Source organism: Maniola jurtina, chromosome Z (assembly GCF_905333055.1).
Source record: "Maniola jurtina chromosome Z, ilManJurt1.1, whole genome shotgun sequence".
Classification (NCBI taxonomy): Eukaryota; Metazoa; Arthropoda; class Insecta; order Lepidoptera; family Nymphalidae; genus Maniola; species Maniola jurtina.
In genome coordinates, this window is record NC_060058.1 from 17103032 (window position 1) to 17130645 (window position 27614).

General features: G+C 39.0%; 1 protein-coding gene across 2 annotated transcripts; it reads left to right on the plus strand.

The window, feature by feature from the left end:
* The first annotated feature begins 8680 nt into the window (after positions 1–8680).
* Positions 8681–25083, plus strand: LOC123880613 (UDP-N-acetylglucosamine--peptide N-acetylglucosaminyltransferase 110 kDa subunit-like). Of its 2 annotated transcripts, none has more exons than XM_045928813.1 (8): positions 8681–8878; positions 17692–18092; positions 20311–21542; positions 21639–21930; positions 22012–22192; positions 22795–22899; positions 24451–24623; positions 24922–25083. In XM_045928813.1, the coding sequence occupies exons 1-7, from the start codon at positions 8763–8765 to the stop codon at positions 24602–24604; spliced, it is 2481 nt and encodes an 826-aa protein (XP_045784769.1). In that variant the 5' UTR covers positions 8681–8762; the 3' UTR covers positions 24605–24623; positions 24922–25083. The 2 variants fall into 2 exon arrangements, with proteins under 2 accessions (XP_045784769.1, XP_045784768.1); XM_045928812.1 differs by having other exon boundaries at positions 8682–8878; positions 24451–24637; positions 24929–25083.
* Positions 25084–27614: the final 2531 nt, after the last annotated feature.

A 27614-nucleotide genomic window follows, 5' to 3' on the forward strand; every position in this document is an offset into this window, starting at 1 on the left:
TTTAATCCCGGGCGATAACCATATCGCTAAGGGAGTTCGTTGGCTGACTCCCGGTATATGCCATTTCGCTGCGGCATATCTACGTATGTGAGCACCACACACAGCTGGCATCTGACAAGATGTGGACGCGCCAACATTTAGAGAACAATGTGTGACCGTGCATCATCGGCTGCGCTTCGTAAGCGCAGTCCTTGGCAATGCTTCCCCGAGTGAACCGTGTATACCAGATACCTACATACGGACGTGGACTTTATGTCAACATTAAAATTACGAGCACATATTTAGGCTCAGAGAGGGTGATTTAATCTATCCACGGGCAAAAGTTAGTATAGGGCTCTCTTTGTTACGTCATACCATACAAATGACGGCGAAAAGGCGAAAGTTTGTATGTGTGTGTGTGTGTGTGTGTGTATGTTTGTTACTCCTTCACGCAAAAACTACTGGACGGATTGGGTTGAAATTTGGAATGGAGATAGATTATACCCTGGATTAGCACATAGGCTACTTTTTATCCCGGAAAATCAAAGAGTTCCCACGGGATTTTTAAAAACCTAATTCCACGCGGACGAAGTCGCGGGCATCGCGTAGTTTTATAAAAGCTGAAAGTTTCACTGCGTAATTATTGTCCCCAGCACAGAGAGGGACGATCAGTGACTATGAAGTATGAATCATCGTGGCTTTGGGAGGTAACAGGTGATAAAAGTGTTAAAAAATTAATTATTGGATAGAATCAGGCGTTACTTTACGGAAGTTCATGTTTAGCAAGAAACAGTTAAAATTATTTTGCTAAAAAATTAATGTCAAGTGTAAAAATTAGACTAATTTTTTTATATTAACTTCGGAATATTGTACATATCGTTGCAACCCCCTGCCAGGCACCTATCAACTTTGCAACTGTAAGACCAAGGGGCAGGGGGCTGCTAATATGCCCTAAAAGTAGGTGCGAAGACTAACCATCGAGCAACCATCTCTCAGTCTATTTGGCAAATGAGCTACAGAATCCACTGTGCTTTAAAATTAGACTATAACATTGAAATTTCACGTGTGTCACGCTTTGGTCATTGTTTTGACGCCACTGCCGCGGCCGTCTGCTGCTATAAATAATTACACTTTGAGACGTCGTTACAATAATGTAGGTGAACAACTAAACAGCAATGGAAGTAGGAATCGGCTTAGCGTATTAATAGGTATATACACCGGCAGGGCACTTTCATAATGAAATCTTGGTCATGGAACGCCCTTGTTCAGCAGTTCGACAAGTACCGTCTCTAAATAATAATAATAACAATAAATTCTTTATTTGGATAATGTGTGTTAAAAAGATGGTTAAATTATTATAATAGTACAACACATTAGCCGTAGCGGCGTACAAATATTGTGTTAGTTTAACATGCGGTTCTTAAAATGATTTGTTGTCTGTCTGTCTGTCCGTCCATCCGTCGTGTCTGTCAAGAAAACCTATAGGGTACTTCCCGTTGACCTAGAATCATGAAATTTGGCTGACAGGTAGGTCTCATAGCATAAGTACAGGAATAAATCGGAAAACCGCGAATTTTTGGTTATATCATTAAAAAAAATTAAAATGTGCTTCAATTTTCAAAGTAAGATAACTATACCAAGTGGGGTATGATATGAAAGGGCTTTACCTGTACATCCTAAAACAGATTTTTATTTATTTTTATGTATACTTAGTTTTTGATTTATTGTGCAAAATGTTTTTTTTGACGATTCAAAAGCACTCGTAAAAGTTTAATCGAATAAAAACATTTTGAATTTGAATTTTTAATTTTGGAAAAAATACCTGCTGAGTACGGAACCCTCAGTGCGCGAGTCTGACTCGCACTTGGCCGGTTTTTTTTTTAATTTACAGACTAGCGCTTGGCTGCAATCAGACCTGCTAGCAAGTGATGAGGCAGCCTAAGATGGAGCGCGCTTGCCTAGACGTTGCCTATTCACTCTTGACTTGAAGGTACCCATATTAAAAGTGTAAGGGAAAACTGATGCCGGAAGGGCGTTCCATATCCTAGGAGTTCGAAATAGAAACGAGGAAGCAAATCGCTTCGAATTCAGAGGAATTTCAACTTCGTGTGAAAGATTCATACATAAAAACTTTCATCCCATATTCAATGCCCTAAAGGGTATAGGGTTTGAGATTCCTTTTATATATTTGGACAACAGAGAGATTGACTTTTATTAATTATTTTGGCTATTAGTTGAGCTAAGTCGTGTGTGAACCAACTATACAAACCCTAAGCCCACTGCATTATTACCCCGAACGCCTGTACCACCTATATTAACTACGTAATTAATGGATACTCGGTAAGGAGAATAGGTACTCGGCAAAGGACATACTTAATATAAATTTAAACCGTAATAGTAAATACTGCGCACTGGTTCAACCTGTAGATGAGCATAAAGTAAACGCTAGCCAGTAGCTAGCAATCATTTTCATGAGATTGCCATTATTATTTGGCACAGAACAAGAGAAAATGTGAATCTTGACGCTGATTAATGACCGAGAATAGAGCTTGCCAAAAATATATTAGAGACATTAGTCCAAAGGATAAAGAACACAAAAGGATGCCAAAGGATATTAAAGGGCTTTGTGAATCGGCAGTTATAAGCTAACCAGATAAAAGGTAAAGTCATCTTAGACTGTGTAGATGTTACGCCTTGTTCTTGGTAACAAACTAGACTTTATGCATTACTAGAGGATGCCCGCGACTTCGTCTGAGATTTATATAGATCCCGCGGGAACTCTTTGATTTTCCGGGATAAAAAATAGCCTATGTCCATCCCCGGGATATAAGCTAACCCTGTACCAAATTTCGTTAGAATCGGTTACACTGTTGGACAGTGAAAAGGTAGCAGACAGACACACTTTTTTTTTTTTTTACCTAAGTACATAAGAGATAAAGATAAATTTATTTGGCTCAGAAACAAATGTAACATAAACGTAACAAAACACAATTAGTTAATAATAAACATTACTGCATGTGCACCTGTTTCCTGAACTAGTAAAAACTGTGTCTCGGAAAACAGGGCTTCCAAAACGGAGAATACATAACAAAGTAAAGCACAAAGGAAAATAAAGATTTTTTGTGAGTGCTTTGGCACCCGTACTAGGGAAACCTGTGTTACGGGCACCGCAGCCTTCCCTCGGATCCATCGATTAGAACTTAACTATACTTTGTATTTTAAAAATAATAATTATGTAGAATAGTAATGTAAAACAGAAGTGTGCAAGTGTGTGTGTGTGCGCGCGTGTGTGTGTGTGTGTGTGTGTGTGTGTGTGTGTGTGTGTGTGTGTGTGCGCGCGTGTGTGTGTGTGTGTGTGTGTGTGTGTGTGTGTATGTGTGTGTGTGTGTGTGTGTGTGATATTATTTGCATGTATGATGTAAATTATAGTAGGTACGACGGGTGTGTAAAAGACAACTTGCTATGATTTCACTTCGGCGATCAAGTCCTCAACTTCATAGTAACTAAGTTTCTTTAACCAAGCATTAACCGTTTTTTTTAAGTTGGGTTTGTTGTATTTAGATATATTAAGTGTGTCATTTATTCTATTATAAAGTTTAGAGCTAAGGAAGTGGTAATGTCTTCCGGCAAGTGCGGTTCTCCTCGGCAACATTAAGAATATCTTTGGTTTGCGTCTTATTAAAATATTAACATTTGCTTCGGATTGAGCTTTTGTTTCTGAGTGTTTGCGTAAAATAACCTGGGAGATAAAGAGCTGCCGGACATTCAAAACGTCCCACTGCCTGCGCATACCTGCGCGGTCTGCTACCCAGAACCTTAAGAATACCTCTTTGGGCGCGCTCCAGTCGTAACATATCAGTTTTATTTTTCGCATTTATAATAATATTAGTAATTAGTAATGAGTATAATTAGTATGAATAGCATTGCGGCAACAGCGACGAATGGCAGGCCCTAGCGCACCTGAGTCTCACCGTGTTATATTTCCAGTAACTCTTGTCTCTCAAGCTACTGCTTGTCCGCCATTCAACTGACAGCGGTCTCCTCTCAGAATGAAATGCTTTAGGGCCTAGTTCACCACGCTGGTCCAGTGCAGACATTGTGTTATATAGTGCGTTAGCAAATAATCCCGCTGGAGGTCATTACATGACGTGCACGTCGCCATGGCAACGCAATAAACCTGTTAACGGAACGCACTTATTAACCCAAATTCAGTTTCGCACGATGCGCGTCCGTCTGTCGTGGACTAATAATAAAACTGAGGAGCTGGCGAACACGACTGTGTGCTTCCACTTCTGATCAAAATACTTCGGCCGCTTTTGGTCCACTGAATCTAAACATTGAAAATGATTTAAAGCAAAAATGGCCTCAAACTGTACTGAAGTTGAATAAAGTAAATAATTTTGAATAAGTACTGAAAACTAATTTGAATTAATTTTTAAGCCAAATGGCCTAAAACTGTCATATTGAGTCCAATTTTGCACTTAGCGGGCCACGGAGACTGCTATTCTTGGAATTACTCTACGTGATCAAAGAAATGAAGAGATCTGTTGGGGAACCAAAGTATCGACATAGCTCAACGGGTTGTGAAGCTGAAGTGGCAGGGTAGGGCACATCATTCCAAAAACCGAAGGGGTCTCAAGGTACTGGAATGATGACCTCCCACCGAAAACGCAGCGTTGGAAGTCCAGCTGTGGACATCTATCGGTTGATGATAAAACTGCCGAGTTTCTTGCTGGTTCTTTCCGGTAGAAATGGCATTCCGAACCACTTGTAAAAGTTTACTTGAATACAAATGATATTCGATTCCGTTCAGTTCCATTCCATCCCGTTTCAGATTCAGTTCCATTCCATCCTGTTTCAGATTCAGTTCCATTCCATCCTGTTTCAGATTCAGTTCCATTCCATCCTGTTTCAGATTCAGTTCCATTTTGTTCTATTCTGTTGTAATGATGAATAAAACGTTTTGTACGCCAGCTCCTCAATCAGTCGTTGAAGGTTTACGATTTGTTGGTTTTACAAGTAGGTATAATTATACGAGCAAGCTGCTGATGATTATTTATAACTAGCTGATGCCCGCAGTTTCGCCCGCGTGGATTTAGGTTTTTAAAAATCCTGTGGCAACTTTTGATTTCCCAGTACAAAAGTAGCCTGTCCGTAATAGCGCGTCCGTCCCCGAGATGCAACTTGTTCTGTACCACGTAAAAAAACATTCAAACGGATGATCCTTTCAGAATCCCAAGGAACCATCAGGATTTAGGAATCCTATTATTTGCAGCATTAGGGTTGAGGAGTTGGTGACCACCAGGTATTACCATTTACTACCAGGTGAGGTTGCAGTCAAGGGCTAATTTTGTATCTGAAATTATAAAGTTGAAAACTCGACTGCGATCGTCAATTTTTTTTCTGTCGGTTCATATATTTTAATATTGTAGTCCATTAATATTCATGAACTCAGCATTTTTTCCTCTTTTATTTGACATCCCACTCGATACAATAGCAAATAAAAATTTTGGAGACCTCCACTTTTTTTGATGTAACATTGGTTAGGTCAATTATTTAACAAGTGTAAATTTAAAATTTATAACACCCCCGACAAGTGAAGGTTACAGTAACTAGAAAAGAGCTGATAACTTTCAAACGGCTAAACCGATTTTCTTGGACTATTCCGCGCCTACGATCCAAAGTATCTGAGTTTTCCAAAACATCATTGACAGCTTGATATTTGTCAATTGACATAATATTATGAACCTAACGGTTATCTAACCTTCTTTTCTACAAGAAAACTAGACAAGAGCTGATAACTTTTAAACGGCTGAACTAATTTTTTTTTAGATTATAGCTAAGAACACTCTTGATCAAGCCACCTTTCAAACAAAAAAAAGTAAATTAAAATCGGTTCATTCGTTTAGGCGCTACGAGGCCACAGACAGATACACAGATACACAGACACACAGATACACACGTCAAACTTATAATACCCCTCTTTTTGGGTTGGGGGTTAAAAAAATAGCCTATGTCACCCGAACATTGACAACGAATCATTGTCACCTCATTCATCAAATTCAGCCCAGTAGTTTAGGCGCTATGGTGGAACGCATAGAATCTGGATACAAACCTATGTACATACATAATATGTACTTACATACCTCCTTCTGCTTCCTTTTGGCTTTGCCGTAGTCGGGAGATAAAAATAAAAAGACTTTGGAATTGTATCAACCTGAGTGAGATGTAAGATGTCATAGTACGAGTATGTCAGTGTAGTGTGTGCGGCAGCTCGGCAGGGAAGCCGTCGACGCCGCAGTGGGCCGCTCGCCGCCCCAATCGATATAATGCTACCGTAGTCCGTACCGCCACAGAATTCACTACCGACCTACAAGTGGTGGAAAACCCGCTGCTATCCCGATCAGTGCACTTTAAAAAAAATGCAAATCGGTCCAGAAATCTCGAAAAAATCGCTGTACATACATGAAAAAAAAAAAAAACAAATTAAAAACCACCTCCGTTTTAGAAGTCGGTCAAAAATAGACGTGACGTATAAGGTTTTACCGTACACGAGACAGCCGTCCGCCTCCGCCCGCGGTGATCATTCCCATTCCACTGCAGCTACTTCACATGTATGCAAACAATGATTTGTTACAATTAAAAACTCTTTTCTATCAACATTTTTTTGTGAGAATGCTAACTCGCTTTTTCGCTGTGAAATACATCAATACCACTTCTAATGCATTATTTACAATTCTGTGTGTATCGTATATGCCCACTTTTATTACACGTAAAACACTTTACGACAGTTTTAAAACTTTTACTATACGGCAACATTATTGTAATAAGCTAGGCGATGGCGTAAACGCGTTCGATTGAACGAGTAAAGGATGATTTATGCTAGACCGTGCCGGGCCCAAAACGTGCCACGTCCGAGACACACAATTCAAAGTAGTAGGTCACATTACACCGTACCGTGTCCGAGTCTTCCGAGCCTCTTCTGTGTTAAGCTTCTTCATGTAAAATTGCAGTCCGTGGATCGTCTGTGCGTCGGATTTACTCCGAACATAGCACGGCTCGGGATCGGCACGGTCTAGCATAAATCAGTCTTTATAGATATTTCATTAAACTTTAAATTTAACAGCTGGTTTTCCAATGCCTCGTGTGAAATAGTTTTAGATTTGTCGGAGCTATTTTTAAAAGTTTGTGTAAAAACGTCGGACTGATTAAACGGCGGGTCCGTGTCGTTGTCAATAGACTTTGTCGTCAAATAATCTCGTGGTTTGTATTATAAGCGTGAGATTACATTAGCGAAATGCAATCAATGTTAGACTGGACTGGATGTCTTTCTCTAAACTAAATTCAGATTCTAGGTCAACGGGAAGTACCATATAGGTTTTAATTACCTTAATAGGTCTTAACTGATAAACAGACAGACAGACGAAGTTCTCCTGTAAGGGTGCCTTTTTACTCGGGAGATATGGAGCCCAATTTAAACACACACTTCTGAAATACATCTAACATAAAACATGATCTAAGTAAGTATATAAGTTTTAAAGATTACTATTGTCAAATAGTGATATGATATTGCACTGAGAAAACGAAAAGGACAAATTTGAACTTCCCAAGTAGGTCACCCATATCTTGTCGGTTCGATATAGTATGTACTATGTACGCACCTGCTAAGCTCTGATACCCAGCGTGCCGTCATTATATACGGGGGAAAGTGCCTTGAAGGGGACAAGTTTTGGATGGGACAAATTAAATTTAACAGAATAGGAACACTGCAGTAGATTATTTATTTTTAGCTCAACGGTTAAGGATCGGATTGATTCTTTTTTATATAAAAATGGCGAGCAAACGAAAAGGCGGGTCACCTGGTGCTAAGTGATTACCACCGCCCATGAACATCGCAGTACCAGAGGAACCGCCAATGCGTTACCAACCTTTCAGGAACCTGTTGGTCCGCTCCTTGAATAGCACGGTGTTGCTACTAGCTTACACCAGGGGGTAGTAACCGAAGGGAGTTGATTCCACCGTTCGTATGTGCGTGGAAAAAGGGATCTGGCACAACGGGCGGTCGAAATGCATCAGACTCCCAGTTTGTGGGGGTCGAATTGCTTACGGTGGCGTGCGGTGCGGTTGTAGAAAAATAGAATGAGACCAAACAGCTCTATAGAGCACTCTCCATAGTAAAGGCGGCAGAACATGCAAAAAGAATTCCGAAACGTAAGCGGTTTAAATCCCGTCATCCGTTGCACTATTTGTCGTAGTAAAACGTCGTGTAGTCCCGTTGGCCCTACTACCCGTGCCCCCGTCAACGGGGACAACGGTATTGGAATTTCTAAATTGAATAATTACAATCTCGGTAGCCAAGTTCATATTTTACGGGTGACATAAGCACTCCCCATTATAAAGGCGATAGAACGCGCAAAAACAATTCCGAAAGGAACCCTATCATTCCTTGCACTATTGTCGTAAAAAAATCTAAATAAAATGAAATGAAAATTTATTTATCAAATTTAAGTACATGTGTTTCGTGGAGTCCTGGCCTCTCAACGAGGACAGCTATAGGGTCCAAAGCACGTCACGGTTTTGCGTATCATCCTTGCGCATCTAAATTTGATTAGGTAGCCAAGTTCATTGACAGGTGGCGTAATTATGAGTTACCAGCTTCAGCGGGCTCGCGCGAAGGTCGCGGCTTGCGTCGTGGTGGCGGCGGCGCGCGCGCGGGCGCGGGCGCGTCGGGGCGCCCTCGGAGCTTCAGTACCGCCGCGCGTCTCCTCGGACATGTCCGCACGATGGAGTACCAATGCGTGGTCGTGTACACCGTCATCGACATCGCGCCGCCGCGGCTCGCGCGCTCTGCTCACGTCCCCGGCGGCTGCGTCGACTGGATTCAAAATAAAATCAAAAGGTCAGTTTTTCAAGGCAAAAATTATTTCTTGCACTCATCACCATCATCATGGAGCCATCGCCAGCCTCTATGAATACGACGTCCCTCTCAGAATTAAGAGAGGTTTTCCTGATTAAGTGCAGATTGGCAAACTACACACACCTTTGAGAAAATTATGGAGAACTCTCAGGCATACTTTCCTTCAGCGTTAAAGCAAGTGACATTTAATTGCTTAAAACGTACATTCCGATAGTTGAAGGTACGGGACCGGGATGGAACCCCCGTCCCGTCCCCTCTGAATATGCAACCGACGTTTTAACCACTAGGCTATCACCGCTATTTTGCACTACATTTTACCAATTGCTGTTCCTATTTTTTCGGGATAAATGTTAGCCTATCTGACTTTCACTAATGGCTGTTTATTGGAGAAGCTCTACCATTAGCCTTTATTTTTTTCTACGTCTTGGTTCCCCAGGTTTTTTAAAAATCCGGGGTTTCCGCAACAAAATTAGTCCGTCTCCGGAATATAAGCTAACTCTGTACCAAAGCCGTGAAAAGTTAGCTAGTAAACAAACAGACACATTTGTAACCGTACCTTATTAAAAAAAGTTAATGAGTAGGTACCCATAAGTGATTCAAGTACTATTACATTAACTAATTAATATTGTTAAACAATTGACGTGACAAAATATGTAGAACGCGTATATTCAGTGGTATTTACGAGATAATCTGGAGCTATTGATGCAAAACTAAGCCGGAATCTGCTGCCCGGCGCCCGCAGTGACTGCGCACTTGAAGGGCTTGGAATTAATTAAATTGGATGCGCAAACATTTACAGGAATCAAGTTGATTTCTCGGTTTAAAAACTTAATTGGTTAATTTTAATTCTAATATTAATTCGCAAACATTTACAGGAATTAGAATTCTTGGTTTAAAATTTTTACTTTAATTTAAATAAACCTATGTGCTTTGGCCTGAGGGCAACCAATGACTGACATCTCGATTGATGACGTTGTTTCTGATGTTTAGTAAGAGTATGAAGGCGAGGTCCGATAGAGAGCATCCTTGCGGAACGCCAACATAGGTACGTCCGGCGTCTGCCGACATTCCGAAACACAATCTGCTATTGCCCAGGCTCAGCTCCAATGCATTAACGTAGCCTTCACCTAGGAAACCACATCTATACCATGAGGAAGATACTCTAATTCATAGAAAAGTGCTGCTTTATCTGGCGGCTACAAGTTTTTACAAGCTACAAGTTGTAAATTAAAAATTTATAACACCCCCGACAAGCGAAGTTTACAGTAACTAGAAAATACCTGATAGCTGAACCGATTTTCTTGGATTATAGCTAAGAACACTCTCGATCAAGTTACCTTTTAAACAAAAAAAAAAAAAACTAAATTAAAATCGGTTCATTAGTTTAGGAGCTACGATACACAGATACACATGTTAAACTTATAACACCCCTCTTTTTGGGTCGGGGGTTAAAAAGTGGTGGCAATCACAATGAATCAGAGACGGTCGAAGAGATACAGGGTATCCAAGAACTAGGTACTTACCTCATTGCATCTTCTTAATTTTTGATTCAGTGATTTGTCACTCTTCCAATAAAGACAGGGTATCCAAGAACAAGAAAAAGAAAAAAAAACCGCCCAAGTGCGAGTCAGACTCGCGCACTGAGTGTTCCGTACTCGGGTATTTTTTCCATCATTTTCCACGATAAATCAAAAACTATCATACACAAAAATAAACAAAAATCTGTTTTAGAATGTACAGGTAAAGCCCTTTCATATGATACTTCACTTGGTATCATCTTACTTTCAAAATTGAAACACATTTTAATTTTTTTTTAATGATATGCTGCTGTGAGACCTATCTACCTGCCAAATTTCATGATTCTAGATCAACGGGAAGTACCCTATAGGTTTTCTTGACAGACACGACGGACGGACGGACGGACGGACAGACAGACAGACAGACAGACAGACAACAAAGTGATCCTATAAGGGTTTCGTTTTTCCTTTTGTGGTCCGGAACCCTAAAAAGGAAGAACGTAGGTAGTACCTATTTGCTTTTCGTTAATTTTTGTTGATTCAGTGATTTGGCATTCTCCTGAACCGGACGTGTGACCTCATTCCGTCAGTAACGTACCAGTGCTTGAGGTTCGACGCAATAATATAACCTTTCATTGATGTGAGCGATTATTTATCGAATACTGTTTCCTGGAGCATTACTGATGTACCTGACATTTGTCCGGGACAAAGCGCGAAAGCTTTCTGAAAGCGCCACAAGCCATATAAGTAGTATAGCTTTATAATATTATATAACATTTTCAAAGTTGTAAAAGTAAATCCAGTTACCTACTATGTATGTGTATCTGTCAACTGTCAAATTATTTAGCACAGATATAAGAACATGTACCTCTACCTGCTTACTTCCTGAAAATCAAAAGTGCGACTAAAAAGTTCTGGCAACTCTATCTTATCAGTTTACGAGTTGAATGCCCCAGTCTTTTACTGCTACATTGCTATATTGAAATTGTTTTAGAGTAGTACAACGAGTACAACCACGGGAAATCACTCACGATTTTTTGACCCCCGACCCAAAAAGAGGGGTGTTATAAGTTTGACGTGTGTATCTGTGTATCTGTCTGTGGCATCGTAGCGCCTAAACGAATGGACCGATTTTAATTTAGTTTTTTGACGTGACAACGTCTTATAATTCGATAGAGCCGGCTGCACGCACGAAAAAACATGACTCATGCGGCGTTACCATACGGCGTTACCATGAGGCGTTCCATGTAAGGCTTGAAGTCCAAGCGAGAGCGCGGAACGAGCGACAAAGAAACACAATCGGCCTTTGTTGTCACGTTCAACTATCGTCAGTAAACCGACTTTACAGACAATAAATTTTTTTGTTTGAAAGGTGTCTTGATCGAGAGTGTTCTTAGTTATAATCCAAGAAAATCGGTTCAGCCGTTTAAAAGTTATCCGCTTTTTTCAAGCTTTTTTCTAGTTTTCTTGTTACTTTTGGAGTAAAATTCCAAGGCCACCAGAGGTCACGTATTTTCTGACAAAAGGAAATGTGGACGATTGAGTAGTGTTAGTATGTACTTGCTTAGACGGCCAATTTTCAGGTATCAGATAATCAAGGTACATAAAAACATTAGGTACTTACCTCAAGTAAATTCTCCAAGCTGATTTTTACGTATATTTTAAGCAATATCCTTAAAAATAAGTCGCCAATCCTCCTAGACACTTTCCGTCGGCCGTATTGCTTTGCAGACGCTTTAAAGCTCCTGAAATAAGTAATTACTTAACTACACGTAAACTATGACGCTCCATTATTATATGTCCACCAGACAACTATTTAAATTTTATTTTCTACAACAAATGACTTTCGTAGTTTATGTTACCTTCAGCGGTCCCCTGGCGCAACGAGCGCTTGGATAAAAACTTTACTATTTGTACTATATATACTTACGTATTATTTTTTACTTTTTTGAGGGTTTTGTGTCGGGGGGGGGGGGGGGGGGGGGGGGGTGTTTAAATTTTTAATTTAATTTTTATTTAATAATTAAAACAACCACGGGTCTTACGCTGAAATCTTTAGAACTCACTTTGACTTTTAAACAAGACAGATTTATGCTAGCTATATAAGTCTCGTTTTAACAGTGTCTCAAGTATGAACAAAGTTAAAGTGGGGTCTATAGATTCCTTAGACTCTTCGGTTTAACGATTAATGTCAGGAATTAATGTAAGGAATAATCAGCAATAGACTACTGATCGTGCTCTCCGAGCCACTATGGAGCCGAATAGGTCACATTCGGACCTCAAAATCAGTCATTCGCCCAATTATTGAGTCGGGTCAACATTGCTCACTCAGCTGAATCGATGCGCAACTCATCTCTAGCTCTCGTCGCTCGACTCGTCGCCTCGTCACCTCGTCGCCCTACCTCTTGCATATTTTGGTGACGTAAGTAAAAGAGTTAGATATCTGAGTATAATCTGCTGTGTAACCCAGCTGGCTCTGACGTCATATTATAAGTATCACAAGTTGTTCTACATCACATCAATATAATATCATAAGTGGCACGAGTTCTCCTACATGATATGAATACATTTTTTAATATTAGAAAATGTTTGAAGCCATCGATGTGTATAGTATTTCTGCTGCCGTACTTGAAACTAATATAAAAGTATCATATTCTAATATAGGAAACTTTCCATACATATTGCATGTACGAAATAATATAATTACATATTTATAAACTAGAGACTGCTCGCGAATCTGTCTGTAATTGTTTAGGTTTTATGATAATTATGTTGATAAAATCAGGAATACAAGTAACTTTCTCCAGAATAGCATCCTATAACTGAATGGAAGAAATGAGTTTTTCAGAAACACATAGGTGAATAGTTGATAGGTTGGATGGTTGATAACAATTATAGGTGATGGTAAATACTAAAAATTAAATTTTGAGATAAAATAAATAACCAAAGTAAGTAGGTATGTCAATTATTATTGGAGACCGAAAATTGTAAAGCTCCTCTTTTATTATTTGCTTTCATTATGCTTATGGAACTATGTTATTTTATTGAAAGTACATTTTCATTTCATTCCATTTCATTTCAGTTTATTGATATAAAGAAAGCTTTTGAACTGTATTCACTTTGTGGACTTAAAGATTGGAAACTTCAGTGGACCTGTAGATTGATTCCAGTAGAAGTAATATTTACACTAACAATATTGCTTTTGATTGGGAAATTGAAAACCTTGTGTACATCGCTTAAATAAATAAGTACAAGTTTATTGGATCTAACTGGAATTACCCTTCCAATTTTATTGAACATTTTTATTTATATAAAGACCTACCAACAATAAATAATCATCATATTATCTAAACATATGACTGACTGACTGACTGACTGATCTGTCGACGCACAGCTCAAGCTACTGAACGGATCGCGCTACTTGGCATGCAGATAGCTATTATGACGCAGACTTCCGCTAAGAAAGGATTATTGGAAATTCAAGCCCTGAGGAGATAAAATAGGGTTTTGAATTTTTTCGCCCACGCGGGCGAAGTCGCGGGAATAAGTTAGTCATACTTAATTCGTTTGCTACGTTTGCAAATTGATGGTAGGATGGTAGGGAAATATGATATTTAAACTATTAAATATCATACTAATATTATAAATGCGAACGTAGGTTTGTTCGTTGTTTTGTTCTTCAATCACGTCGCAATAGATCTACGGATCAACGGGATTTTTAGCATGATTGCAGTTCAGGGCCTGGAAAGTTATAAAAAGTACCCTACACACTTTTATCCCGGAAAATCAAAGAGTTCCCATGTGATTTAAAAAATCTAAATACGTGCGGACGAAGTCGCGGGTATCAGCTAGTTTCACATGACATTACTACACAGATACTTACTACCAAAGCCCAAAATCCAGTTGAAAAGTTTACAATTGTTGGTTAACTTTACTTGCCAGCGCTGTTTGTTGCTTGTTGCTTGAAATTCTGATCAACTTGTTATAAGTAGGTACCTACTTATTTACTTAACGTTCAGAAAGTAGATTGTACATGATTGTACTGAGAACAAGACAACAAACCGAGCATCAGCAGTTACTCTTTTTTAACCCCCGACCCAAAAAGAGGGTGTTATAAGTTTGACGTGTGTATCTGTGTATCTGTCTGTGGCATCGTAGCTCCTAAACTAAGAAACCGATTTTAATTTACTTTTTTTGTTTGAAAGTAGGCTTGATCGAGAGTGTTCTTGGCTATAATCCAACAAATTCGGTTCAGCCGTTTGAAAGTTATCAGCTCTTTTCTAGTTACTGTAACGTTCACTTGTCGGGGGTGTTATAAATTTTTTATTTACACTTGTAGAATTCAAAATGCTACAGCGGTCTCTGTTGTGTGTTTGATTACCTCCCTGGCGCAGTGGCAAGCTGTGCTCTTAAAATTGGGAGGACCCAGGTTCGATTTCCGACAGGGGCAATTTATAATTTCTAAATTGTCTCCGGTCTACTCCAGGGGAGGCTAAGGAAGACGCTAGTTACCACTAGCCGAAGCCGTGCCACCAAGCGATTTAGCGTTTCGGTACGATGCCATGCAGTATAGAAACCGATAAGGGGTATGACATTTATTAAAACTACTATACCCTTCCAAGTTAGCCCGTTGGACTTAGATTATTATCATCACTTAACCACCATGTGAAGTTGCAGTCAAAGGCTAACTTGTAATAGAGTTATAAAAAAATCGGTTAAGCGTGAGTCGGACCCGCACACGTAGTGTTCCGTACAAGAAAACACACTTTTGATTTTTCGCATTTTCATGGTGGGCATTTTGAAGTTTTCATTATTTTACGTGTAGAGTGAACCTACCAGCTATACCTACTCACGTATTTAGATATTGTGACCACTCTCTATAGTACGTGGCAGGGAAGCCCCGCACACCCGCACCACAGCCCGCACCTCACCCGCGCTCACTCGCAGCTCTGATTGCCATCTCAACCTGTCGCGCTTTATACCTATTAGTGTGGTTTTACAGTGACGCTTTCGCCAGCGCGGTTGGTAAGCGTCGCGGGCCACGAGCTTTGCGTCTCTTGGATCGTTACATAGTCGCGCGGATGGTCCGCGCTGACGGCTATTCGGTCACCGCGCTTACCACCCGCGCGGACGGTAAGCGTCACTGTAAAACCAGCCTTTTTATGGTTCACGCGATACAGTCCGTTGACAAACAGACGGACAGACGGACAGCCGAGGCTTAGTCATAACTAACAGGGTACCGTTGGCCCGGCGTTGAATACGGAATCCTACAAAAGTAGTATCATTTAATTATTATAATATAGTGTGGGTAGGTAGCTGAGTCAGAGCTCGTTGAGCTGAATGCAAAGCCGATTACTTCCATCCGACCGAACTTTATTATTATTCACATTATTAGATTTGTATCATTTATTCAAATATTCAAGTGTCATTATAATTCCCTTTGTAGTCAATGTACAAAGTAAAATGTAATTTATTTATAATTATAATATTCGAGTAGCCCTTCGTTCTGTCAAAGCTTTTATTGCAGACTATAGCCACCCGCCTCGGCTTGGCACGAGTAGCTTATTACAATTTTCATAGGGAGCTCTATTTTTTAAAAAATAAAGTAAAGCCTTTGTTACTAAGAAATAATGTAGGTTTCTACCGGTGAAAGAATTTTCAAAATCAGTTCAGTAGTTCCAGAGATTAGGCAGCCGAATCCTACTATAATATTATAATCGCGAAAATTTGTTCGTATGGATGTATGAATGTTTGTTACTCTTTCACGCAAAAACTACTGACCTAATAAAGATAGACTATACCCTGGATTAACACATAGGCTACTTTTAATTCCAGAAAATCATTGAGTTCCCACGAGATTTTTAAAACCTATATCCACGGAAACGAAGTCGCAGGCATCAGCTAGTTTCTATATAATTAATATGTCTATGTACCGGTGAAAAGTTCCCATTAGCAAGATCTAAGAGTTGTAAAATTTTATCATTTTAACCAACCCAGGTACAAAAAGACTTGTTTACTTATAGAACCATAAAAAACTAAATATAATTTAACGAATCTCCTGTCCAGTAAATATTGTATTTTTAATGTAGTTAAAGCTGTATCAAACAAGAAACATATTTTACTGCCAGCAAATGTTTATTTTATTAGGCACATAGTAACTCTCTCGACGGTATCTCAAAATGAAATAAACAGAATTTTAAACGAACTATTACAGAGAGATACAGTGAACTATTTCAAACAATACGATGATGGATATGTTATAATAACATGCTACATTACCGACAGATTTGTTAGAGCGTCTCCACACATTTTCGGATCGGCATGTCCAGCTTGAATTTTACGTAATTTGAATGCACAAATAAACAATCTGTGCTAAACATGAGTCAAGTTTGTTTCATTTCTCAACTTTATAATGCCAGAGACCGCTTGCATCCTGGAGGCGAACATAAGCTACTATATATGTATATCCCAAGACATCAAAGAGTTCCCACGGGGTTATTAAAAATTTAAACCCACGCAGATGAAGTCCCGAACATCAGCTAGTAAATAAATTATTTTTTAAAATAATTATTTAGATGTACTATGTGGGTACAGAAATAGACCGTATTAAAAAGTAGCCTAAAAATTTTAATATTTAAGATGTAAATTGTTCCTACATCGCTACAAATAATGAGGAGATAAATCGCTAATTGGCTTAGTTTTAGATGTAGAGAAACAATTCACTACCCATATTATATAAATGCAGAAGCGTCTTTGTTTTTTTTTTCTATAACGTTACAACGAAGCAACGGATCGACGTGATTTTTTGGATGGCTATAACGACCTGGAGTATGAGGCAGGCTACTTTTTATCGCGAAAAATAAAAGAACTCCCACGGGATTTTTTGAAACCTTAATCTGCTAGTAATAGAATAGTCGGCGTATTAATACGTTTGTCTAGAGAAGCGCGTAAGGTACCGTCCATTTATCACGTGATGGTTTTACAACTCCCCCCCCCCCCCCCCCCGCTCCCCCCTACCCTACATAATTTATCATCTAATCATCTTTAATAATAATTAATATCATCTAATTTTACTATAGAAAATTCGCGTTTGCCGAAAAAATAAATACACGTGATATATTACTACACCCTGCTGTTCCTTTGTGTTATTTCATGGATCGATTTTTATGGATCCCTCCCCTCCCTTTCAAGCCTTACGTGATGAATGGACAGCCCCTAAGAAGTGTGACCTGTGTACGATAATGTGTGTAGACGCTGTAACGTAGTGTATTTTGGCAGAGCGGTAGCAGTGTATCTGCAATCAGTGAAGCCGCCGCCGAGCAGCGGGCGCGGGCTCGCGCGCGGGAACTTGGCATGCCTCTACTACAAGCAAGGACTCATCGACCTCGCCATTGACACGTACAGACAAGCTATCGAACTCCAGCCCAATTTCCCGGACGCGTTCTGTAATCTCGCCAACGCTCTCAAAGAAACAGGCCACGCGACTGAAGCTGAGGAATGCTACAACAAGGCTCTGCACTTGTGCCCGGCTCATGTCGATACGCTCAATAATCTTGGCAATGTCAAAAGGGAACAAGGGAAAATTGAGGAGGCCACTCGATTGTATTTGAAAGCTTTGGAGGCGTTTCCCAACTTCGCTGCGACGCATAGCAATTTGGCGTCGCTTTTGCAACAGCAGGGTATGTAATATGTATACTGCATCTTTTATAATAATAAAAAGTATTTTAACCCCCGACCCAAAAAGAAGGTTGTTATAAGTTTGACGTGTGTATCTGTGTATCTGTCTGTGGTATAGAAGCTCCTAAACGAATGAATTGATTTTAATTTAGTTATTTTTGTTTGAAAGGTGGCTTGATTGAGATTGTTCTTAACTATAATCGAAGAAAATCGGTTCAGCCGTTTGAAAGTTATCAGCTCTTTTCTAGTTTTCTTATAGAGTTTTTGTGTTGGGGGTTTTTTAAATTTTGAGTTATTATTTATGACTACCTAATGTCCGCGACTTCGTTGACTTCGAGGTGTGGATTTGGTATTTAAATTCCGTAGGAATTTTTTGATTTTCCGGAATAAAAAGTAGCCTTTGTCTCCAGATCTTTATCTTTATCCATGCAAAAAATCACGCCAATCTGATGCTTTGTTGCTTCATGACTGAAGTACAAAACAACAAACAACTTTCGCATTTATAATATTGGTAGTGATTTTCTTCTCCCTCTTGGCATTGGAGCTGTGCAACGAGGAGGTCTGGAGGAGTCTCCAGGCCCTGTGCCACGTTGACCGTTGCTGACATGATGTGATCGCTCATCTACAGCTCCCGTCCATTATTGCCATTAGGAATAGCAGTAGCTTTTTGGCAGGGATGTTTCTCACCTCTCCCGGTGAAAGGTGTTTCCCTAGGTGAAGACTTCGTCGATGCTAACGCACATGCCAGTGACAACTGATGTGTAAAGGCGTTCTGCTGTCTCACGGCAGAGCTTACATACATCCGTGTCTTGAAACTTAAGGTTCAATCCGAAGTGCCCACTTAATGCTCGTACTAGAGTGCATAAGTATTTCTTACTCAGCGTTAGTGCCTCCAAGACTGCCTTCTTAATAAAGGTTTGATTAGTGCCTTGAAATGGTTTATTCCTGGCAAATTTCTTTAGCAAAAGTGTGTCATAGTAGTAGTAGGTTAACAGGCTCAACTGTATATCAAACAACAAACAAATGCACAAATAAACGTACCGCGAATAGGATGCTTAGTAAAATCAGGTCAAGGTCAAATCAGATTAAATTAAATTTAAACAGTTATATTTTAATTCTGTTGTTAATATATCATTGAAATCAGACTAGAGGAAATAGTATGGCTATGCCAATCAGCAAAAACCTATAGGATATACCATAATCATTACATACGATGATTTACTGTGAATAAATACTTGAGTATGTTTGCATTAATTAATTAAATTAAAGCTTTGTTAGGTAATCCTTGAAAAACCCGTACAAATGTTACCTGTTCAAATATCTATCCGTTGCTAGCTGACGCACACGTTTGGTGTTTCCTGCGGTTGCTATAATTAGCTGCGAATGTACCCAAACTGGGAATCGAACCGAAGACCTCCGGAATCGAACATGCTAAGATGACCAACAGGCAGTTCGTAATCGATTTGTAGGTACGATACTCTAAATATGATAATGTAATCATGAACTGGTACATTAGCGTTAGTAACCTGGCATTCTCAAGTGCATGAAGGATACTGTCGGCTAATAGCATGTACGCAAGTCATTTCATAGCTATTTAGTGATACTTAGTTGGTGAGTAATAGTACTAATAATAATGCTCGTAAAGATTACCGCCATGTGGAGTGTTGAGTCAGCGATTATTATTGTACCGATGGTTGTCGTCCATGGTCTTATTGCGAATAGTTTCGATTAATATCTCAAGCAACTTGGCTGTCAGATCAAAGGCAGGATACGGATGGCAGTACTTTTTGTGATGGCGCTCATTGTAAGGAGCTTCCTCGTTCTAGAGCCCTGATAACTGCACCGGCAGCCTAGGCTAGAGGAATCTGTTCAACAGTCCAAATTTTAGGAATGTTTCTGTTTTTTATTTTTTGGAAAATATTTTTTAAAAATATGATTATAACTAGCTGATGCACGCGACTTCTTTCGCGTGAATTTAAGTTTCTAAACATCCTGCGGGAACTCATTGATTTTCCGCGGTACATTTGTTACTCTCCGGCCTTCAAACTATCTCTACGCTAAAAATCAAGTCGATTGATTGCTTAGTTAGGGCGTGAAAGAAGGACAAACAAACAAACATACTGTCGCATTTATAATGTATAATTTATAATATAGATGAGTAATGTGAATAAAAAAGATTATATTATAAAATGATTCAAGTGATTATTATTTTTGCTACAGGTAAACTTGAAGAAGCTTTGTTCCACTACAGGCAAGCCATTAATATACAACCGAAATTCGCCGACGCGTACAGTAACATGGGAAACACTCTGAGAGAGATGCAAGACACGAGTGGAGCTCTCTTATGTTTCAAAAAGGCTATAGAGTTAAACCCTCTATTCGCAGATGCTCACTGTAATCTAGCTAGTATTTACAAAGATCTCGGTAATATATGTGATGCTATTCAATCCTACAAAACGGCATTGCATATAAAACCAGATTTCCCTGATGCCTATTGCAATTTAGCACATTGTTTACAAATAGTATGTAACTGGGATAACTATGAGGACCGAATGTACAACATCATTTCAATAGTTGAAGAGCAGTTATCGAGTAGTGATAAGTTGTGTTCTGTACATCCCCATCATTCCATCCTGTATCCGTTGTCGAACAGAGCAAGAAGAGAGATCGCTGCACGGCATGCTCATCTGTACCTACAAAAGGCTATCATGTGCAGTCAAACCAAATTTACTCATTCAAATAAGCTAAAAGGACGTTTGCGTATTGGCTACGTTAGCAGTGACTTTGGTAACCATCCAACTTCTCATCTAATGCAGTCAATTCCAGGAATGCATGGTCGGGAAAATGTAGAAGTTTTCTGTTATTCTCTAAATCCAGATGATGGAACCACATTCCGTAGTAAAATAGTAGAGGAATCAGAACATTTTGTTGATTTATCTCATGTAAAGTGTAACGTTAAAGCTGCCAAAATAATAAATAGTGATAATATTAATATATTGATTAACATGAATGGGTATACAAAGGGTGCGAGAAATGAAATATTCGCTATGAAACCTGCGCCGATACAAGTCATGTGGCTTGGCTATCCAGCTACAAGTGGCGCTGAATATATTGATTATTTCATTACCGATGAGATTTCAAGTCCGAAATCGACATCAGAGAATTTCAGTGAAAAGTTTGCCTTCATGCCACATACTTACTTCATTGGGGATCATAAACAAATGTTCCCACATTTGGAACAGCGATATAATGTAAAAGACGAAAAAAACCTCAGTGAAAATATAGCTGTAGTCAATGCAGCAAAAGATATTGATATGAATGCTCTTTTTGGGGTGAAATATTATAATCATGTTATATCTTTTGAAAACTTGGAACCAATTAATGTAGTTGTAAGCGAAATAGACATTCCTAGATATGTTTTTGAGGCGACAATAAAATATGAGCAGAAACAGGTAACTAATATTAAAATCTAGTTAAGTAAAGTTATTCTGTACACAGTAGTCCATCGGATATGTACTTAACTGTAATAACGCGTTTTTATGTTACAGGTATATATAAATAATGTATTAGTCGATAGTGGCGTGTGTATAAATCATCGAAACAAAAAGATATCTTCAGGGGAAGAAGTGTACGATAATATTATATTTAGTTCAAGAAGGCAGTATGGTCTCCCAGAAGATGCTATAGTTTTTTGTAATTTTAACCAATTATACAAAATGGATCCGGTAATGATGGCGGTATGGGTAAATATTTTGAAAAAAGTGCCAAATAGTGTTCTTTGGCTCTTAACTTTTCCAAGTGCGGGAAAACCAAATCTACAAAAATATATTCATAATTTAGGTAATTCACTTAGCTTTGCTTTTGAACGTAGAGTTAGAAATATATAATCCCTAGGAGAGTTAAAAACTGAGTATGTTTCAGGTCTATCCGATAGTCGAATTATATTTTCAAGAATTGCTTGCAAAGAAGAACATGTTCGGAGAGGTCAACTTGCTGATATTTGCTTGGATACACCTCTGTGTAATGGGCACACGACTACTATGGACATTTTGTGGACTGGTACACCCGTAGTCACTCTACCTGGGGAAACGCTAGCCTCAAGGTGTTTGCTATTTTAATATTCTTTATGACTTCATTAAGTATATGTTTTACAATTCCGTAAAAACCTGTAGGCTACTTTCCGTTGACCTAGAGTCATGAAATTGGGCAAGTAGGTAAGTCTTACACAAGGGCACAAGTAAAGGAAAGAAATCCGGAAAACATGAATTTGTGCTTACGTTGTCTAAAAAAAATTGTGTTCTTGAATATATTATTAGTATTTTTAACTTTCAAAGTAAAATAACTATACCAAGTGGGATATCATAATATGAAAGGGCTTTACTTGTACATTCTAAAACAGATTTTTATTTATTCTTATGTATAATAGTTTTTGATTGGTCATGCAAAATGTCTAAAAAAATAACTGAGTTCGGAACGAGTGTGCGAGAGAGTGCGCGAGTCTGACTCGCACTTGGTTGAATTATTTTTTATTTTTATTCCATTACAAGTTAGCGATTGATTGCGATCTCATCTGACGCTAAGAGATGATGCAGTTTAAGATGGTACTCGTAGTGGGCTAACTCGAAAGGGACGTGCAACTAATTATATTTTTTAACATAATACTAGGTACAATACGTGTGGAAAAAAATATGTTTGTTTTATCAGGGTCGCTGCATCGCAACTCCGAACACTAAACTGTCCTGAACTCATAGCAAAAAGTGTGAAGGAGTATGAAGAAATTGCGGTGAAATTGGGAACTGACTGCCAATAGTAAGAACACTTCAATAGTATGAATATATTGAATTGAATCTCATTATTTTCAAGAAAACGGCTGCCAAAGTATTAGATATTTATTCAAAGGAATATACAAATAGTTATTTCTTAGCAATGGTACATATCTACTTCATTTATTAGCAGAGCGAAAAGAAAAATAAAATAATGCCGCTATGTTTTACTAATATTAACTATTTTAAAAAGCACCGAACTACGGTATATACGATGTACGGTATACACGGTTTTAACTCAATCCGGAATAGCCCAATGAGCTATATATAAAATGTGTTTCAATAATGTTGTTTCAAAACCGCCATCTTTAAATTGAACATCTGACCTTTTCCTTCTTGTTTTAATTGTGACCTTAATATAAAAGTTCTCTCGCGTAATATACTGTACTGATAATTCTATTTTGAATATTTCGGTTAGATACGTAATATGAATAGGTAGAGTCAGATACGTACAATGTACTTACATCAAAGAGAATATTATGATCAGTGCGCCCGCGCACATCGGGCGTACATAACGAACAGCAGCTGTTGCGAATTTATTACCTTGTACCTGTCATTCTCCCTTCACAGGCTCCGTCACTCGCTTCATACAATCGTAGTTCCAATTTCATTGCAACCAAAGTCCATGAAATTTTGCAGACATATTCTAGAAACTAATATCTGTGTCTGTGGTGTTTTAGATTTTTCTAAAAATATGTAGTTTTAAAATTACAGGGGCTCAAAGATTTGTATGAAAATTTTTAAGACCGCGTAACTTTGAAACCGAATATTTTAACAGAAATTTGGAAAACCACAGACATAGATATTAGTTTCTAGAATAAGTCTGCAAAATTTCATGGACTTTAGTTGCTTAATATTCAAATAAAATTGGAACTACGTTTGTATGAAGCGAGTGACGAAGAGACCCCTCTTAACAATTTCACATTTTGTTATTTGATAAATTTATTTTACATTATTTTCTACGTTTTTTTCTTTTTTAGGGTTTCGTACCTCAAAAGGAAAAACGGAACCCTTATAAGATCACTTTGTTGTCTGTCTGTTTGTCTGTCTGTCTGTCCGTCCGTCCGTCGTGTCTATCAAGAAAACCTATAGGGTACTTCCCGTTGACCTAGACTAGAATAATGAAATTTGGCAGGTAGGTAGGTCTTATAGCACAAGTAAAAGAATAAATCTGAAAACCGTGAATTTGTAGTTACATCGTTAAAAAAAAATTGAAATGTGTTTCAATTTTCAAAGAGAGATAACTATACCAATTGGGGTATCACATAAAACGGCTTTACCTGTATATTCTAAAACATATTTTAATCTATTTTAATGCGTAATAGTTTTTGATTTATAGTGCAAAATGTCGGAAAAAATAAGTACGGAATCCTCGGTGCGCGAGTCTGACTCGCACTTGGCCGGTTTTCTTTATTGTTATTTGTGACACAGACAGACGGACAGATAGACGAGCAGATGAACAGAGGAATTTGACGAAACTATATAAGAGCAAGGGACTCTTTTACTGTACGGAACCTGAATTTAGCATTTCTTCCAGTCGGAAATATATTCGAGCCAAAGTGTCCAGAGCCCGATTGACCAGCACTCTATTCGACTGTCATTTCTACGCCAACGAGTTGGACAAGCTTTACGCCAAAATGTGGGACCTCTATGCAGATGGAAGAGCCCCCGATCATATACAGGCTTTATAATGAACACTTTGCTGAATTTCTATCGATTTAGAGGTAAGGACTTGAAAGTTGAGGTTGTGGAATTCGTCAGCATTTAAATATTGTGAGGGTCTTCTTTGAATGTAAACAAGAAAGTGTGTCCATCTGTCTGTTAGCTTTTTAAAGAAAGGTACAGAGATATCTTGCGTTCTTATAAAAGAAATTAGAGTTTTCATTTTTTCAAAGGGAAGGAATTTCGTTAATTTCTAAGGGATTTTTTTGAATAAACCCTAATCCACGCAGGTGAAGTTGCGGGAATCACCTAGTACAAAATATTTAAAATATTACACTTAAATTTGTTTACAGGTAATGAAAGGTTTTAGCAAAACAAGAGAATTGATCTAATTTCTCCGTCCAGAGAAATGCCCAATGGAATTATACGAGCGTCCTGTCAACTAAACTGTCATTGTTGTATTTATGATGTTATATGAGAAATAAAAGTTGTTTGTCTAGTTATTTAATACCTTTATTTATTTGCTTAAATATATTATATTTAAGACTTTAAAGTGAATGATGGTAGTAAGTGATGGGAAAGTAATAACCCATCACTAGCCATATTAGACAAGCGAGAGTGTGTTTGTTTGTGGTTTATTGGTTTGTTCTTCAATCACGTCGCAACGGAGATGGATCGATTTTTTGCATGGGTATAGTAAAAGACTTGCTTTAACTATACCCATGCCAAAAATCACGTCAATCCCGTGACATATGCTACTTTTTGACCCCCGACCCAAAAAGAGCGGTGTTATAAGTTTGACGTGTGTATCTGTGTATCTGTCTGTGGCATCGTAGATTCTAAACTAATGAACCAATTTTAATTTAGTTTTCTTTTGTTTGAAAGGTGGCTTGTCTTGATCGAGAGTGTTCTTAGCTATAATCCAAGAAAATTGGTTCAGCCGTTTAAAAGTTATCAGCTTTTTTCTAGTTTTCTTGTTACTTTTGGAGTAAAATTCCAAGGCCACCAGAGGTCACGTATTTTCTGACAAAGGAAATGTGGACGATTGAGTAGTGTTAGTATGTCTATGTACTAAGAACGCATGCCTACCAGCTAGCTTGCTTAGATGGCCAATTTTCAGGTATCAGATAATCAAGGTAGGTACATAAAAACATTACTTACCTCACGTAAATTCTCCAAGCTGATTTTTACGTATATTTTAGGCAATATCCTTACAAATATGTCGCCAACACTCCTAGACACTTTCCGTCGGCCGTATTGCTTTGCAGACGCTTTAAAGCTCCCAAAATAAGTAATTACTTAACTGCACGTAAATTATGACGCTCCATTTTTATATAATATGTCCGTATGTATGAAGACAGACCGATCCAAGTGGCCAATCATCCCCTAAATTCAATTTTAAACCCCTGTGGGTAGGAGCGCGAGGCATTAAGTATCTACGTGCATGAGATTGAGTGAGACATACATGTATACTCTCTGTGTGAGACTCTTACAGTTTACTCAAGTTGCAGTTGGGGCACCAGCCAGGTAACCTCCCAGTATGCCTGGATGCTGCTGGTCCCTTTTGGATGCGTCCGAGGGGAAGAGCAGTGTACGGGCCGGTGCGCCCCGGTAACATGGCTAATAATTTCTCTTCGGAGATATTGTTGGCTATGGCTAATGACCTGGGCAGAGGGCACAGTGGACGAAGCGTAGGATGGGACGCGGGCGACGCGACGTGCGCGTCCCAGGGTCGGGAGACGCACTTCGTTGGTGCGTCCCGGAGGTGCGGTGGTGGGGACCGAGCAGGTCCCCCGTGGAGGGTCTGCCTCGGCAGACGTCGCTGGCTGGGTCGCGGTTGTTTGCTTCGGCGTTCCCGTGACCCAGTCGCCAGGCGACGCGCAGTAGCGCCGCTGGGGTTTAGTAGGTATTCCGGTCGCCTCTCGGCCGGCGAGTCGCAAAGTAGTGTACCTATCGTAGCACGCTTGTATGAAGCTTTGACTCTGTTCGCTACTCTGTGGCCGTATTACCGTATTTTTTGACATAAAATAATTTTTCGAAATCAAATTGTCAAATGCTATCACCCGAATGAAGTTGGGCATCATCAGTCTCATATTATATTATTATTGTAGAATATTATTTCAGTGGCTGTCCAATCCATTATTATCATAGATATTTATTGTAAATTGTATTTTGATGACTCCTGCATCATTATGGTAACAACGAGTTATAACACGATGGTAGGTAATCATATTATTATTGTTATTACGATCTTACCTATTATGTTACCTATCCGTTTCCTGAACCTCAGAACAATAACGCCTGAACATAACAGACGTTGGAAAATTGGATTACTCATTCTGGATGGTCTACCGTTGGATGGTATGGTGGATGGAGCGGGTGGATTGGATTACAGATTTCTCAAAATAGTTATTACATCGTTTTAATGTTCTGTACTTGGTAAAAGGAAAAAAGGATAGGAACCTTTATAGGATCACTTTATTGTCTGTCTGTAGGTTGTGTCTGTCAAGTAACCTACAGGGTACTTCCTGTTGACCTAGAATCATAAAATTTGGCAGGTAGGTAGGTCTTAGCACAAGTAAAGGGAAAAATCCGAAAGCCGTGAATCAGTGCTTACATCGCAAAAAAAGTAGCCATTCATGTACGATGGTACGCAACCCTAAATGCGCGTGCGTGCCCAACTCGCACTCGACCGGATTGTATAACCATTCGCGCTCCATCTGATTAAGGAGCATGGGTTGGTTCTGCCCGCGAAATTCAAATTTTATTTGGTTTTTCGCAATTTGTAAACTAATACGACAAAGTAGGCTTATAGCATTAATTGCGCCAATGGCAGTAGGTATCATCCTCACGAGTTTATATAAAAATCTTTACTTGAAATCACACTAATATTATAAAGGCGAAAGTTTGTATGTGTGTGTGTGTGTGTGTGTGTGTGTGTGTGTGTGTGTGTGTGTGTGTGTGTGTGTGTGTGTGTGTGTGTGTGTGTGTGTGTGTGTGTGTGTGTGTGTATATATTTGTTACTCCTTCACGCAAAAA

Coding starts and splice junctions, on each gene's coding strand:
- LOC123880613 (XM_045928813.1), top strand. CDS start 8,763: ATGGAGTACCAATGCGTGGTCGTGTACACCGTCATCGACATCGCGCCG. Junction 18,093..20,310: donor GTCGCTTTTGCAACAGCAGG/GTATGTAATATG, acceptor TTTTTGCTACAG/GTAAACTTGAAGAAGCTTTG. Junction 21,543..21,638: donor TAAAATATGAGCAGAAACAG/GTAACTAATATT, acceptor TTTATGTTACAG/GTATATATAAATAATGTATT.